The sequence below is a fragment of the Tamandua tetradactyla genome, chromosome 6 (genome assembly GCF_023851605.1).
Source record: "Tamandua tetradactyla isolate mTamTet1 chromosome 6, mTamTet1.pri, whole genome shotgun sequence".
NCBI classification, from domain to species: Eukaryota; Metazoa; Chordata; class Mammalia; order Pilosa; family Myrmecophagidae; genus Tamandua; species Tamandua tetradactyla.
Window position 1 is genome coordinate 35,928,916 of NC_135332.1, and position 13,792 is coordinate 35,942,707.

Consider the following 13,792-nt stretch of genomic DNA (forward strand, 5'->3'; position numbering starts at 1 on the left):
GTATATATATTGATATTGCGTAGCATAACACACAGGACATAATAAGTGAGCAGGCAGCCCTAAACCTTATTTCAAACTTTATTCAGTAAAAATCTCTCCTGTGAACAGTGTTCTGAAACACAATTTGGGGCATACATTTTGCAAAATTGTTTTGAAGGTTCCTTCTTTTATACAGTGGAAATTACATCCTGAACAAGTACTTTGTACCTGGAACGGACAGTTAATTAAAATGATGAAGTATTTTTATTCTTTTAAAAATTTTTCTCTCTCATCTTTTTCTTCTTGCTTTTTGAGATTCATAGATAGCTGATACTTATTTTGCTTTTTAATAAGCATGACTTTAATTAAGTAAATTTTTTACTTACTTAATTAAAATATGTAGTTTGAAATCCTTCAATGTAGTCTAAAAATCAGCTAAAATCAATCTTCAGTGACTTCAAATTCAGTGCTAGGCAGGACCCCTTCCCATGATGTGACCATCCCCTAGCAAATATTCCAAGAAGCTTCTCCCAGCCATGATTTCCAGGAAACCTACCAAGCCCACCCCAGCCCATGCTCTCTTCCCTCTGGCAGCTGTAATCTTGCATTTTAGAGGGATTTTTCTTTTTACTCTTTTACTTCAGAAGTACCAATTTATATAAGACACCGAATTATTTCTAAACAGTTCAAATAGAACTTTTTAGAATTTTTCTTATTTGCTATTACCATTCGGAGGTATGGGAATATACATTGAACAGGCAGACAGACACACATAGAAAATTTGCAGAACAATTTTAATGGTAATACCTTTAATTTTAATTATAATGGTAGTATTTTCATTTTAAATCATTTTGAAGCCGGAATATTTTAAAGAAATGAATCCTTTCTTTATAGATTCATAACTAATATCTTTCCAATTTTCAATGCAGCCTAAAGGTTCCCTTTCTAAAGAATTTATGTAAAAAGTAAACAGTTAGGAACATTCAACCAGTACAGATGCAGAAACATAGCAACTAACAAATTCAAATAGACACTTAACACTTATTGTTTTTAAGTAACACACCAATTAATAACTAGACCGAGCACACCAACTAACAAACAGGCATTAAACACATATCTCACCATGGATATGTGTTTATCTCTCACCATGGGAGGTCACAGGACACAGTAAGGTATTGCAATTCTTTAATAAATTGGGTGGGATCAGTAGAGTATTAATCTAGATGCTGTTCGACTTGAGAAAGGTCAGAAAGGGAAGAGGGGACATGGCAGCTGTTTTGGCTGGCCTAGTAGAAGCTGTTTAGGGAGGACGAAGAGGAGGGGAAGGGTCAGAGGAGGGCTGAGATTCTGTGATGGAATCTGAAGATGGGGGCGTAGATGGGGGAGGGTCATTTTCTGGCTGTGTCTTGGCTGCAGCTTGGCTGGAAAGGACTGGGGTGGGAGGAGGGGCTAAGGAGAAGGTCTTCAATGGGATCAAAGGAAGGATCGGGAGGAGGAGAAGTGCTGGGTTCGGAACTGGACTGTTTCAGGAGATGGGGATGGAGAAGGAGGATATGATAAGTAGAGCAAGTTTGGCAGAGAGAGGAGTGCCTGTGCAAGCCAAAGAAGGCTTGGATATATGGGACTTCATTTGCTGAGACACTGACAATAATTGTCAAGGTTTAGAAGAATTTGTGGGTCAAGGGTTCCATTTTCTGACCACACTGACCTGTTATCTGATTTGTACTGTGGCCAGATGGTAAAATTAATTTCTTGGGTCTTAAATCAGCAACAAGACCAAGGACTGCCCATTTCCCATGATAGTGGATAGGGTAAGGAGAAACTCTCACTCTTAGACAACTTAGAAACCATTAAAAGCGCATCCCCCCTTGAGAGTTCTAAGTACCAGCGAGTATGTGGAGGAGTGGATAGAGGCATCCTACCATCTCACTTGTTCCAGGATCTGGCAGAGGCAACTCTCCCCTAGTGCTGGGATTTCAGACATGTTGTCCAGGACAGCAGAGAAAGATAGTGCCAGACAGGAAAGAGGACAGTGTTTTTCCTTACCCTGAGTCTATTTGCTGATATTAGTGCTGAAGTCAGGCAGGTGGGTTTTGTCTCCTTTTATGGAGGTTTCATCTCCGTTGCTGGTCCTGGGTTTTGACACCAAGATGATAGGTTTTTCAACCAGGAGGGAGGAAAAGAGACCAACACTGGAAGAAAGGAGCTTTATTGTGAGGCTATGCAGAGGTGGGCTGGGGGAAGGGGTGCAGGTTATATAGGATGGCTAGCAAGGAATAGGGACAGGGAGGCGCCAGGTTTTCTTTGTCTGGTTTGTGAGCAGGAGTTGGCAGGTTTCCATTGGTTGGTTTTAGAAGCTGGGGGCTTAGTTGCCAAGGTTTTTCACTGCCAGAGGACAGATAAGGCAAGTTTATCACAAGATTACAACTGCTGGAGGGCGAGGGCTGGGGTGGGCTAGGTGGGTTTCCTGGAAACCATGGATCCAGGAAGCATCTTGGAATATTTGCTAGGGGTTGGTCATATCGTAGGGGAAAGGGTTCTGCCTAACAATTTAAACATTTTTAAGCATCTTTGTTCTATTCCAAAGCATAGGCATATGGCCATAATTTTGGTTTTTCCCCATAGTTTCTTTTTATGTTTTGGTTAATTTGTGGAGAAAATTAAAAGTACAGAAAAGAAAATTCATTTGATTACATTTATATAATTTATACCTTTTCAAATATGGTTGCTACTAGGTATTGAATATTTCAGGATTGTCACAATCTAAGAATTTGTTTTAACAAGCAATATAGAGGAAGATTGGTACAGATCTCTAGGCTAACCTTTGACTACTAATTTACTTTATCTTAGGGATCCTGCCTTCCAGATGATTATGGTTACCAAGGAAACAGGTCTTGGTCTGAAGATCCTAGGAGGAATTAATAGGAACGAAGGCCCCTTGGTATATATTCAAGAGATTATTCCTGGTGGAGATTGTTATAAGGTAAAAATGAAAATAAAAGCAAGCACATCTTAAAAAGAGTAGCCAGGTTTGTTTTACTACCTCATCAGTAAATTAGTAATGTTAGCTAAAGATCCGCTTTAACCATAAGCTCTGTGAAGACAGACCTTTACACTCAAGGAGTTTTAAGTTATTAAATGAATAGGTTCTTCACATGAAAATGACAGGCTTTCAAGCTCTAACTAAAGATCATATATTCTTGAAATACATGCTGTTCAACTCTTATCCTCTGTTTGGTTTGAGAGAAATTATATTTGAGTTTGGATTAAATTGGATCATTTGAACTTGAACTGCATTCATTTATTGCCTCCCAGTTGCAAAAACAAAAAGCAGCACATAAAATCTATTCATTTCTGGATTTGCGGTAAAACCACTGATGCGGAGTTCATTATATCACTCGTTAACGCCTGCTTGATAAATGAGATTTAGGATCAAGGCTAGAAAATGCTGTTTCCGTACAGATTAACAAATCGGGCTCTCCCTTTCTATGTAAGGAATATATATTATGAACTATCATGGGCCCCATTTTGCTCTGGTTGCTGTCAAACCCAAATTTGAAGCACAACCCCAGCAACTTTGTTAACATACGGATTACTATATTTGCATTCTCCTTTCTCTTGGATTTCATTTGCTATTTTTGCTTTACTAATCTGCTAACCTTATTATGCATGTCTTTTGTTGAAAATTGCCTCCAGTCCTTTCTAGAAAGACAGAAGGTATTTATATAAAGGATTTAAATAAATAAACTATCCCATTAATGTCAAGCTATCTTGCATGAGAGGGAATCCTTTTGTCATTAACATTGTTGTTGGTGTTTAGATTACAGAAATAGTATTTCCTCAAGATTGACTTTTGAACTGATCCTACAGTGGCAATTCACACTCTTACCACCCAAACATTTATTTAAAGAGCATTTATTTATCTATTTATCAGTTTCACCCATAACTTCCAAAGTCGTAAAACCGATTTCAGTTGTTCCAGGCTCCTTCAGATAATAAGATACCTCCAAAATATACCTTCTAAGTTGTAAGTATTAGATAATAAAAACAATGATCTAATAAATTGAGGATATTATCATATTAATTTTTGGCTATTAAATTTAAACTATTGATCAGATAGCATATTTAAATGCTAAACTTATTGTGCAAGAATAGATTATGTATACTAGAAATACACTATTGATTTTAGCAGATTTCAAACAAAAATGTAGTTTTTCTTCTAAGAATTGAGATATTTAGTCCTACTTAGTTTTAAAGCTGAGTAGAGTGTGTGTGTATGTGTGTTCAGTAAAGTACTTCTTACAATACACTAGATATGGTATGTAATAACTTATTAGATCAAGGTATATAATAAGAATTTGCTTTTAAGACAGTCTCATCAGTTCGTGTTTTTTTTATTGCCATAATAAGTACTTATAGATTAATAAATTGATAGCAGTGTTGCTGAGTCATTCTTTCTCTGCTCTTAGTGATAGCCGCTTAATTATAGCCATAATATATACTTTCTCTCTTTATTTTTCTTAGAATTTCATTGTTTGTAAAGTGTATTAAATTAAAAACAAAAAGCCCTCTGATGGATTTTATTCTGTGTTTACCACTAGAGAGCAGCGCAGAGTTATTAATGATTTTTGACTATACTTGGTCACGTTCCTCAGAGGAACCAGTTAGTACAGAGCAAGTTTGGGAGAATGAATAAGTAAGTGGCCAATGCTTACATTCATTTTCATTTATTTCCCCAAATGGAGTTATATGCATAATATTTACTCTGAAAATACAAAATGGATGCAATTTTATTTTAAAATATTTTTATAATGATAGTAATAATATTTACTGTGTTTCAAATACAGTTAAGCATGTTAATAAATTTATAATCTATACAAAAGTTTTGCATGGTAGGTGTATTTACAAAACAGGAAACATAGGCCCACAAGATTATCTACTAGGTTGCTTAACTAAACAAATGTTATTATTTTTTAAAAATGCGCACGAGTGCTTCTACTTTCTATAATTTAATTTTAACATTATAATGTTTCCAAAATTTAAAATATAGGCAATCTCAAGCATATAGATAGATTGTATTCCATTTTTATTTCCAAACTTACTAAAAACTAAGAGGTTATTGGAGCTCAGAAGCAATTTTCTTCAATTAATCTTATTTACAAACAAACGTTCCACACACAAACTTTCGCCTCCTAGAAAGTATAAAATACAATACTGGTTCAGTAGAACCAAAATATCATGTTCAAAAATGGGACATTATGAATACGTTTTTCCACTTTGGGTAGGAAAGACATTTCTCCCAGCTCTAGAGGCAGCCTACAGGTTGATAACAAATGTACTGGCCACTGAGGTGAGGAAGTGTAAGAACTCTAAGGCCCGTTTTACTCCACCAGTTCATCCCATATCACTCTGGAGACCACAGAGTTAAATCTTAGATACTTTTCTGGCTTAGACATTCTTTTACACTATATATCCAATTGCCTAATCTACATTTCTGCTTGGATCTCTCAAGGGCATCTCAAACTAAACATGTCTGAGACAGAACTCATGATACTCATTTGCCCTTCTCTCCCCAGACAGAGCTTTTTCAATGTTCCCAATCTTGGTGAATGACACCTTCTAATTATATAAAGTCAGAAAACCTAAGAGCCTCATAACTGCTTCCTCTCCCATAACTTCCATATTTGGTTCATTAGCACATTCTGTTGACTTTATTACTCTTTGAATATCTTCTGAACCCATCAGTCTTCTTGATCTTCACTGCCATCACCATAGCCTCAAGTACCATCAGTTTATTTCAGACTCATAATAGCTTTGTCTTGCTCTTGTGCTCCGTGCCCATTTCTCTCAACCAATCCTACTAATACTTAGTTGCCTACAAGATTCAGTGTAATGTGGCTCTGCCCTCTATGTCTCTGACTCTCCACTTCTGAGCTTCAACCACAGAAACTTTCTTTCATATCCTGGAAAGGACCAAGTTCATTCTCATCTCATGTGCTATTTCCTTGACTGGAAAGTGTCCTGACCCTTACTGCATCCCCATGACTCGGATATCAATTCAAAGGTCACTTCTTAAGGGATTTCTTGTCTGATTGCCCCCAGTCTAGGTCAGGTTACTTTCCTATATGTGTCCTTAGATCCTGTTCCTTCCTTTCATGTCATCTCTCTAGCTTTGTGATTATGTATCATTATCTGTGATTATTAATTCTTCTTGAACCACAAGATAATATGTTTCCTAAGAGCAAATATTCTGTTTGATTTTATTCACAAGAATATCCTTCATCCCCAGTGTGGTGCCTCACACATCATAACTGCTCAGTTAATATCTCTTGAAGAATGAATGAAGGATCCCATAGCTATTCTGTCACTTTTCTAAGATTACCGAACCTGTCCATTTATCATTACACTGCCACCATCTGGGCTCCAAGATAGCTTTACTCACTGGCCCATTGTGTCAGGCAGGACACATTCTGGACAACACTTTAAAGTCTTCAACTGTTTTTATTTGTTTCTTTGTTTTGCTGTTAATAGCATAAGAAAAGCATGCAGTATTAGTTAGGGTTCTCTAGAGAAACATAATCAACAGGGAACACTCGCAAATATAAAAGTTATAAAAATGTCTCACATGACCACAGGAACACAGAGTTCAAAATCCACAGGGCAGGCTGTGAAGCCAACGATTCTGATGGAGAGACTGGATGAACTCTACAGGAGAGGCTCACCAGCCGAAACAGGAAGAGCCTGTCTCTTCTGAATCCTCCTTTAAAGGCTTCCCATGATTAAATTGAGCATCACTCATTGCAGAAGACACTCCCCTTGGCTGATTACAAATGGAATCAGCTGTGGATGCAGCTGATGTGATCATGATCTAACTCTATGAAATGCCTTCATTGCAACAGACAGGCCAGCACTTGCCCAACCAGACAAGCAGGTACCACCACTTGGCCAAGTTGACACATGAACATGACTACCACATGCAGGAATCAAAAATTTCTCTTTAACCTTGGTACTACATTTAGTTTAGTTAATTCCTAGGCACATTTTAAAAAATTCGTTATTGTAATAACATATATACAACTCAAATTCCCATTTTTACTACTTCAGATATACAATTCAGTAGTAACAATTACATTTACAGAATTATACTACCATCATCAATGTCTGTTATCCCAACTTTTTCATCACCTCAACAGGAACTCTGTACCCATTAAGCAATAACTCACTTTCCTCACTCTCATCCCCTGGCTTGGGGTAGCCTGTAATCTACTGCCTGTCTTTGTGAGATTTGCTTCTTTAAGGTATTTCATTTAAGCAAGATCATAAAATATTTGTCTTTTTTGTCTGCCTTATGCAACTCAGCATGATGTCTTCAAGGTTCATCTATGTTGTAGTATTCATCAGAACTTCATTCCTTTTTAAGGCTGAATAATATTCCATTCTGTATATATACCACATTTCATTCATCCATTCATCTGTTGATGGACACGTGGGTTACGTCCAGGTTCTTATTTTAACATATACATATAAGATATATAAATATATATTTATGCACACATGTATAAAACAAATAAATGTGTATGGAATATGTATATTTAATATATACATTTATAAATGTATTTTATATGCATATATAATTTTTATAAAATATGTTTTACATATACATATATAAATACATATATGTCACCCCCAGTATATCTGAAATTGGGGTGGATCTTACAATCAATGTCACAGTCTTAATTGGAAGCGTTTTTCTCCCTTTTTGGTACATAAACTAACATGTATCTTATAATCAATGGTCTCAGATTTGATAATTTCCCAACTTTTTTTTTTTAATTAAAAATTTTTTTATTAAAGAAGTTGTGGGTTTACGGAACAATCATGCATAAAATATAGGATTCCCATGTACCACCCCACCACCAACACTTGCATTGGTGTAGAAAGTTTGTTACAAACTAATGATAACACTTTTTTGTAATTTTGTTTTTTTAGCTATAGTTAAATTTTTTAAAGTGATGAAAGATTATTAAAGTAGTAATGTGACTATTGTCCATAGTTTAAGTAGGGGTATTTTTCCCCATATTCCCTGCCTATTATTATTAATTTTTACCGTGCATCTTTATTTTATTAGTCATCTACCCATACACTGGATAAAAGGAGTGTCAGTCACAATGTCACATGATAAAAGCTATATAGTTATATAATCATTATCAAAGATCAAGGCTTCTGGGTTACAGTTCAACAATTTTATATATTTCCTTTTGACTATTCTAAAACACTAGAAACTAGAAAGAAATACCAATTTATTGAACCTGTAGTCATAATCATTTGTTAAATCGTCATTTCTCAGTTACACCTCTTCCCTCTCATTTGATCATTCTCTCAATCTTCATGGATATCTGGGCAATGACCATTTCATTCTGAAAAGGGGTATTGCCCTTATGGGCTAGAAGGATGAAACTGGGTAATATTCTTAAGGAGGCTGGTACCTCTGGGTTTCAGAGCTTATCTGGCAAGGAAACAATCTGGAGGCCTTAAGTTTCTGAAAAAATAAACCTACTAAGTAAAAATTTTATAGAGTCTTAGATAGACTTAGATAGAGCCTAGGGTATTCTTTAGAGTTTTCAGGAATATTATTGGTTGGGGCTCGGCATACTGTGGCTGTTCGTAGTATCTGGCTGAAGCTTGCATAAAGTTAACCTCCAGGATGATCTCTCATTCTATTTCAAATCTCATAGCCATTGAAAGTTTATTTGGTTTCATTTCTCTTCTCCTTTTTGGTCAAGAAGGCATTCTCAGTCCCATGATGCCATGGCCAGGCTCATCCCTAGGAGTCATGTCTCATGTTTCCAGGGAGACTTATACCCCTGGGAGTCATGTCCTATGTAGAAGGGGAGGGCAGTGAGTTTATTTGCAGAGTTGTCTTAGAAAGAGGCCACATCTCAGCAACAAAAGAGGGTCTCTGGGGGTGGCCCTTAAACACAATTTTAAGTAGGCTTAGCTTCACCATCATAGAAGTAAGTTTCATAAGCCCTCAAGATCAAGCACTTGGCTTATTAAATTGGGAGTTCAAAACTTGTTAAATGAAACTTTATAGGTAGTGACAAGATCATGCAAACACAGATGCTAATTGCTAGACATTGTTCACAAAAGAGTGAAGTAGGGCATATTTAGCTTTCAGAGGAAATCTGTTTTCAGCATTAGCTGTGCATATCACTGGAACAGGAGTCAAGGCTTTTGGATAAATAGCAGGGCCAGGCCTCTGATAGCAAAGGACGAAGGAGCAAATCCCACTGGAAGGACTGAAGGAGTTGCAGTGAAGAGGGTTCAATGTACAACTCCATTCTCTTTTTCTTTGCCATTGTTATTTCTATCATAGACATCTTAGTTTCCTCAGGTTGTGTCCTGGACTTCATTCGGTTATTGTATCCTTACTTTGTACCTGGCATTATGCTGGGGGATGTCATCATGAAAAGAACACTGTTCTGGCCAATTGAAATAATCAGTGCTCCTGGTTTGGAATTTGCTGAATCCATGTGCCCTAATGGAGAGAGAAAGCCATGTAAGCAAACAGGAACAACACAAAGTTAAATGTCATAATGTAGGTAAGTAAAAGTGACTTTGGAGCAAAGAGAAAGGAACAGTTAATCTAGGGACAGTTAATCAGTCTAGAATAGGAGAAAACTTGCAGCGGTGATGATGTTTGAATTTTGCTGTGAAAGATAAGTGAGAGTTCAGATAGAGAAGTGGAAGAGTGGGTGGTGGCATTCTAGACAGAAATCAGTTTGTGTAAAAACCTCAACGTTTAAAAGATCATGGCTGGTTTGAGGAACATATTCTGAGAATAGAATGAAGTAAATGCTGGGGAGGGAAGGTGGAAGATAGGCTGGAAAAAAAGTAGGTTGGAGCTAATTTGCTGTGCTGGGTTTAGGAAGTTAAGGAGTTTCAACTTTTTCTTACCTGTGAGCAGCCACTGAAAGTTCCCAGTTTAAGGAGTAACATAATTAAATCTGCTGTCAATGTGTCTACCAGTAACAGATAGGGGATTCAGATTCAACTCGCCTTTATTTAACATCTCAATGTGCTAGAATTTTAAATGTTATTTATAGCAACCTTGTGCGATAGGAATTTACTCTCACTTTACAGCTAAGAAAATAGAGGCTTATAGAAGTTAAATAACTTGCCTAAATTCTCATTAATAACTGGTATTTAAAGAAGGATGCTCCAGTTGACAATTGTGAAAGTAAGAGAAAGGAACCCCAAGGTTTACAGGGTGACTGAGGATATGGTAGCACATTATATAAAAAACTATGATGAAGACATTATAATCTGAAAGGGGCAGTATTTTTAACGGAAGTGTTGACGTGGTCAGGAATGCATTATTATTTCAACCTCTTCATGAATGCCAATGTGGAAGAATTCAGACTGAGGTTCGGCATGTGAAAGTCTTGGCACACTGCCTAGCATGTCATGCCGTTGGTCAGTGACTGCTGAATGGAATCTGGGCTATGTGGAAGAGGCCTCTGCCTATTTCTGAAGTTAGTATCTTCATGTACATTAATCCAGCTGGGGCAGATTTCACTGGTTTAGAATGCCAGACTTTTCCAGAAATAACTTTGTTTTCATTTGCAGGTCTGACTTTTAAACAGGTTCAGAAATTCACATGATCCGCTAAGATCTTATTCTAGGAGGCAAAGGAAAAAAAAAAACCTGCTGTGAATACTTTTTAGAAAGAAAAGAATATATAAACACCAGAAGTTATAGTCAGAAGGCATTCTTCCTCTCTTCTCTGACTCTTGTCTTGCTGGAAAATGCTATTTGAATATATATCATTGAACTTTAATGTAATATATGTTTAATTGGCTTCATAAGAGTTTTTCCTATGGACTGTTTACAGTGTACAACTGTGATAAAACCCAAATCTAGCCTAGGACGAGAATGTGGGAGTTGGTAGCTCAATTTAAGCCCTATTGCCCACCCCTATTTTCTTTAGCTATACAAAAATCTTATAATCGGCTCTTCCATTTTACTGAACATGTAGGACATATTTGCAGGATCCAGATGGTAGGTACTTTCTCCATATTGCTCGGTCTTTTCTAACATTACTATTGTATTATTCTCCCTGTACGTTTATCAAGTGACAGAAAAAATCACCTGTTTTCTCCGTATACATTTATCCAGTGGAAGAAAAAAATCACCTGTGAAAATAAAGCTATTATATTATGGTCTCTAACTTTTAGTTAATTATATTTAATCACTTATGTCAATATAAAATCCAAATGAGTTTTTAAAATTTTATATATTTTAAAATAAGATTGCCTCTTTTGGTTTAATTTAATATTTATATTTGAGAAAGGTCATAGGGGTCATGATGCATGTGGAGTATAACAACTTTTACACAATATGATAACATGTTCCTATAAGCTTTTTTGATAACTGTTTTATAATTATTTATTTTCCTAAGTACTCTGTATTCAGTAGAAGAAAGAATATTAAATGTCTTTTTTTTTTAAAGTAGTTATTGTTATTTAGCAGTAAAAGAAGCCGTAAATCCCCATTACTGTATATAATACAGTTCTGATCAACAATCATTCATCTTTGAAATGTACCCTTGTATTCGTGGGAGTTACTTAAATGGTGAAAATCTTGCTTTTTAACCATATAAGCTTCTTCTGTAATTATAGAAATAATGCATTCTGCCTTTGTACTAAAGATAAATGGAGAAGTACCATAGAAATGAAAAATGAACAGAACATATTCTTATTTTCCACTTCCAATTAAGAAAAATGAAGAGGAACCTGCCTACCAAATACAGTAGATCTAACTGATATGCTTTGTCCTATTTAGATAGGCTAGCCATGGGCAGAGCTGAGACTTAGCAAAGACAATGCCAGGCGAGCCAGTTAGAATTGATCATTATGGGCAGGGACATGGCTAAAGCCGTATGCACACCAACTATTTTGGGTCACAGGTGCAAAAGCAAATTTTTATCATGAGGTGATTATAGGTAGAATTAATATAATTAAGGTCCTTGACTGAAATTTCCTTTATTCTGTATTTGGGATAAATCTCAACAGCTAGATTGGGGAATACTCAGAAACTGAAGTGAATGAGTTTTTTCTTCTGACATCTTCCAAGATTATTTGGCCTACTTTATTACATTCAGAGCTTTATCAGACTCAGATTGCTAAACTTTGAAGACGGGTCTCTTTTTCCGGTCTTCTAGACTATGACCTAATATATTCAGGTTTCTTTTGTGTGCACACTTTTTCAAAGAATAAGTGAATTGTTCAGTTGCACTTCTGTATGTTATTGAACCAGGCTTTAATCAACTTGCTGTTGAAGTTCTTTTTAAGAGTTTTTTCTTTATTCTATCTATAAAACCTTCTTCATTAAGATATTTCTTTGCATTTAATTGCATTAATTACTTTTGCCAAAACACCATAAATGGTTTCTTGTTAAATTTTACTGTCTTTGTTAGGATGGACGTTTGAAGCCAGGAGATCAACTTGTCTCAGTAAATAAGGAATCTATGATTGGTGTATCATTTGAAGAAGCAAAAAGCATAATTACCAGAGCCAAGTTGAGGTAACAGTTGCTAAGAGTTACTAAGCTAACTTTCATTAAAAATAGTAGTTTAAAATGTCTTAAGCACTGTAGTCTCTAAAAGGAATATTTTTTCTAATAATATTCAAAATGTTGCCTTAAAATTCAATTATACTATATCCATAAAGTGATTTATTTTTAATGCTAGATCACAATCTGCTTGGGAGATAGCATTCATAAGAAGAAAAGCTGATGGAAATCATCCAGAAAATCTATCTCACACATCCCTTTTACAAGCTTCAGGAGAATATGGACCTCAGACCTCAGCATTTAGTCTTCTTTCTTCTCCCCCTGAAGTACTTATTCCAAAGATCTCATCAACTCCCAAAATAAAAGATGCCATTTTACCTTCTAAGACTAGTCAGGTAAGCTTACATTTCTGTGTTCACATATGCAGTCATAAACTCCTATGTGATTTTGTTTGTTAAATACATATAGAATTTTTATTTTGGTAATACTGTTTGTTGACGTTGGTATTTTTTTTTTTTTGGAAGTTTTTCTTGTTTACTTGTTTTATGTACAAGATTTAATGGTATGTCATCATAAGCACATTTTTATTGAGATAGTACGTCCTGTCTCCAGAGAGAATCATGATCAGTTAGAAAATACCAACATGACAGCACCAGAGAGACATACCAAGATATAACTTAAAACATGTTAGGAGGGGAAGTTTTATGTTGTGCATTGTTACTATAGTAAAACAAAATGATATTAGGAATATCATGTTAGTATCAGACAATCTCTCACATGGTTTGGTTCATTATGATTTCTGATTGAGTGAAGTCAGGCACTCTTCCCCTTTGTTCCTTACCTATTTTTATTACATGGTGAGGCTAATCCTAATCATCCAGTCTAGTGGATAGTGTTCCCTCATGTGTATATGTTAGAAAAAAGTTTACCCTATTAGAATTATGCAAAATGGGGAATTTCTAGATTAAAATTTGTCAGTGTCCTAATAACTCATGGTTGTAAATTGGAACGTACACTCTTTAAATCTCTGCTAGGTATAAAATAACATGGGACATTCAGGTAGACTTTCTGTTAATGGAATAAAATTTGTCGAAGGTAAATTGAGTTTCAGGAACATGCTGGTCAGACACATAAGATTTTCTCTCATCCCTTTATTCTTTGTCATTTGGGGTTATAATACCTTTTATTTTTTTTTTTTTTTTTTTTTTTTCTGGAGGAGCTGGCAAGGCGTGCGCACCAG

The 13,792-nt window shown here is 35.8% G+C and overlaps 1 protein-coding gene across 12 annotated transcripts in view; it reads left to right on the forward strand.

Moving 5' to 3' along the window:
* Nucleotides 1–13,792, forward strand: part of STXBP4 (syntaxin binding protein 4) — a 230,780-nt gene that overhangs the window by 38,004 nt on the left and 178,984 nt on the right. For all 12 annotated transcript variants that reach the window (XR_013177618.1, XR_013177619.1, XM_077164824.1 and 9 more), the window contains 3 exons: nucleotides 2,830–2,962; nucleotides 12,458–12,564; nucleotides 12,731–12,947. Coding sequence is in view for 10 of the 12 variants with exons in the window: in XM_077164824.1 (XP_077020939.1) it covers nucleotides 2,830–2,962; nucleotides 12,458–12,564; nucleotides 12,731–12,947 (457 nt within the window). In the remaining 2 variants the exon portion in view is untranslated. The remainder of the gene's footprint in view (nucleotides 1–2,829; nucleotides 2,963–12,457; nucleotides 12,565–12,730; nucleotides 12,948–13,792) is intronic.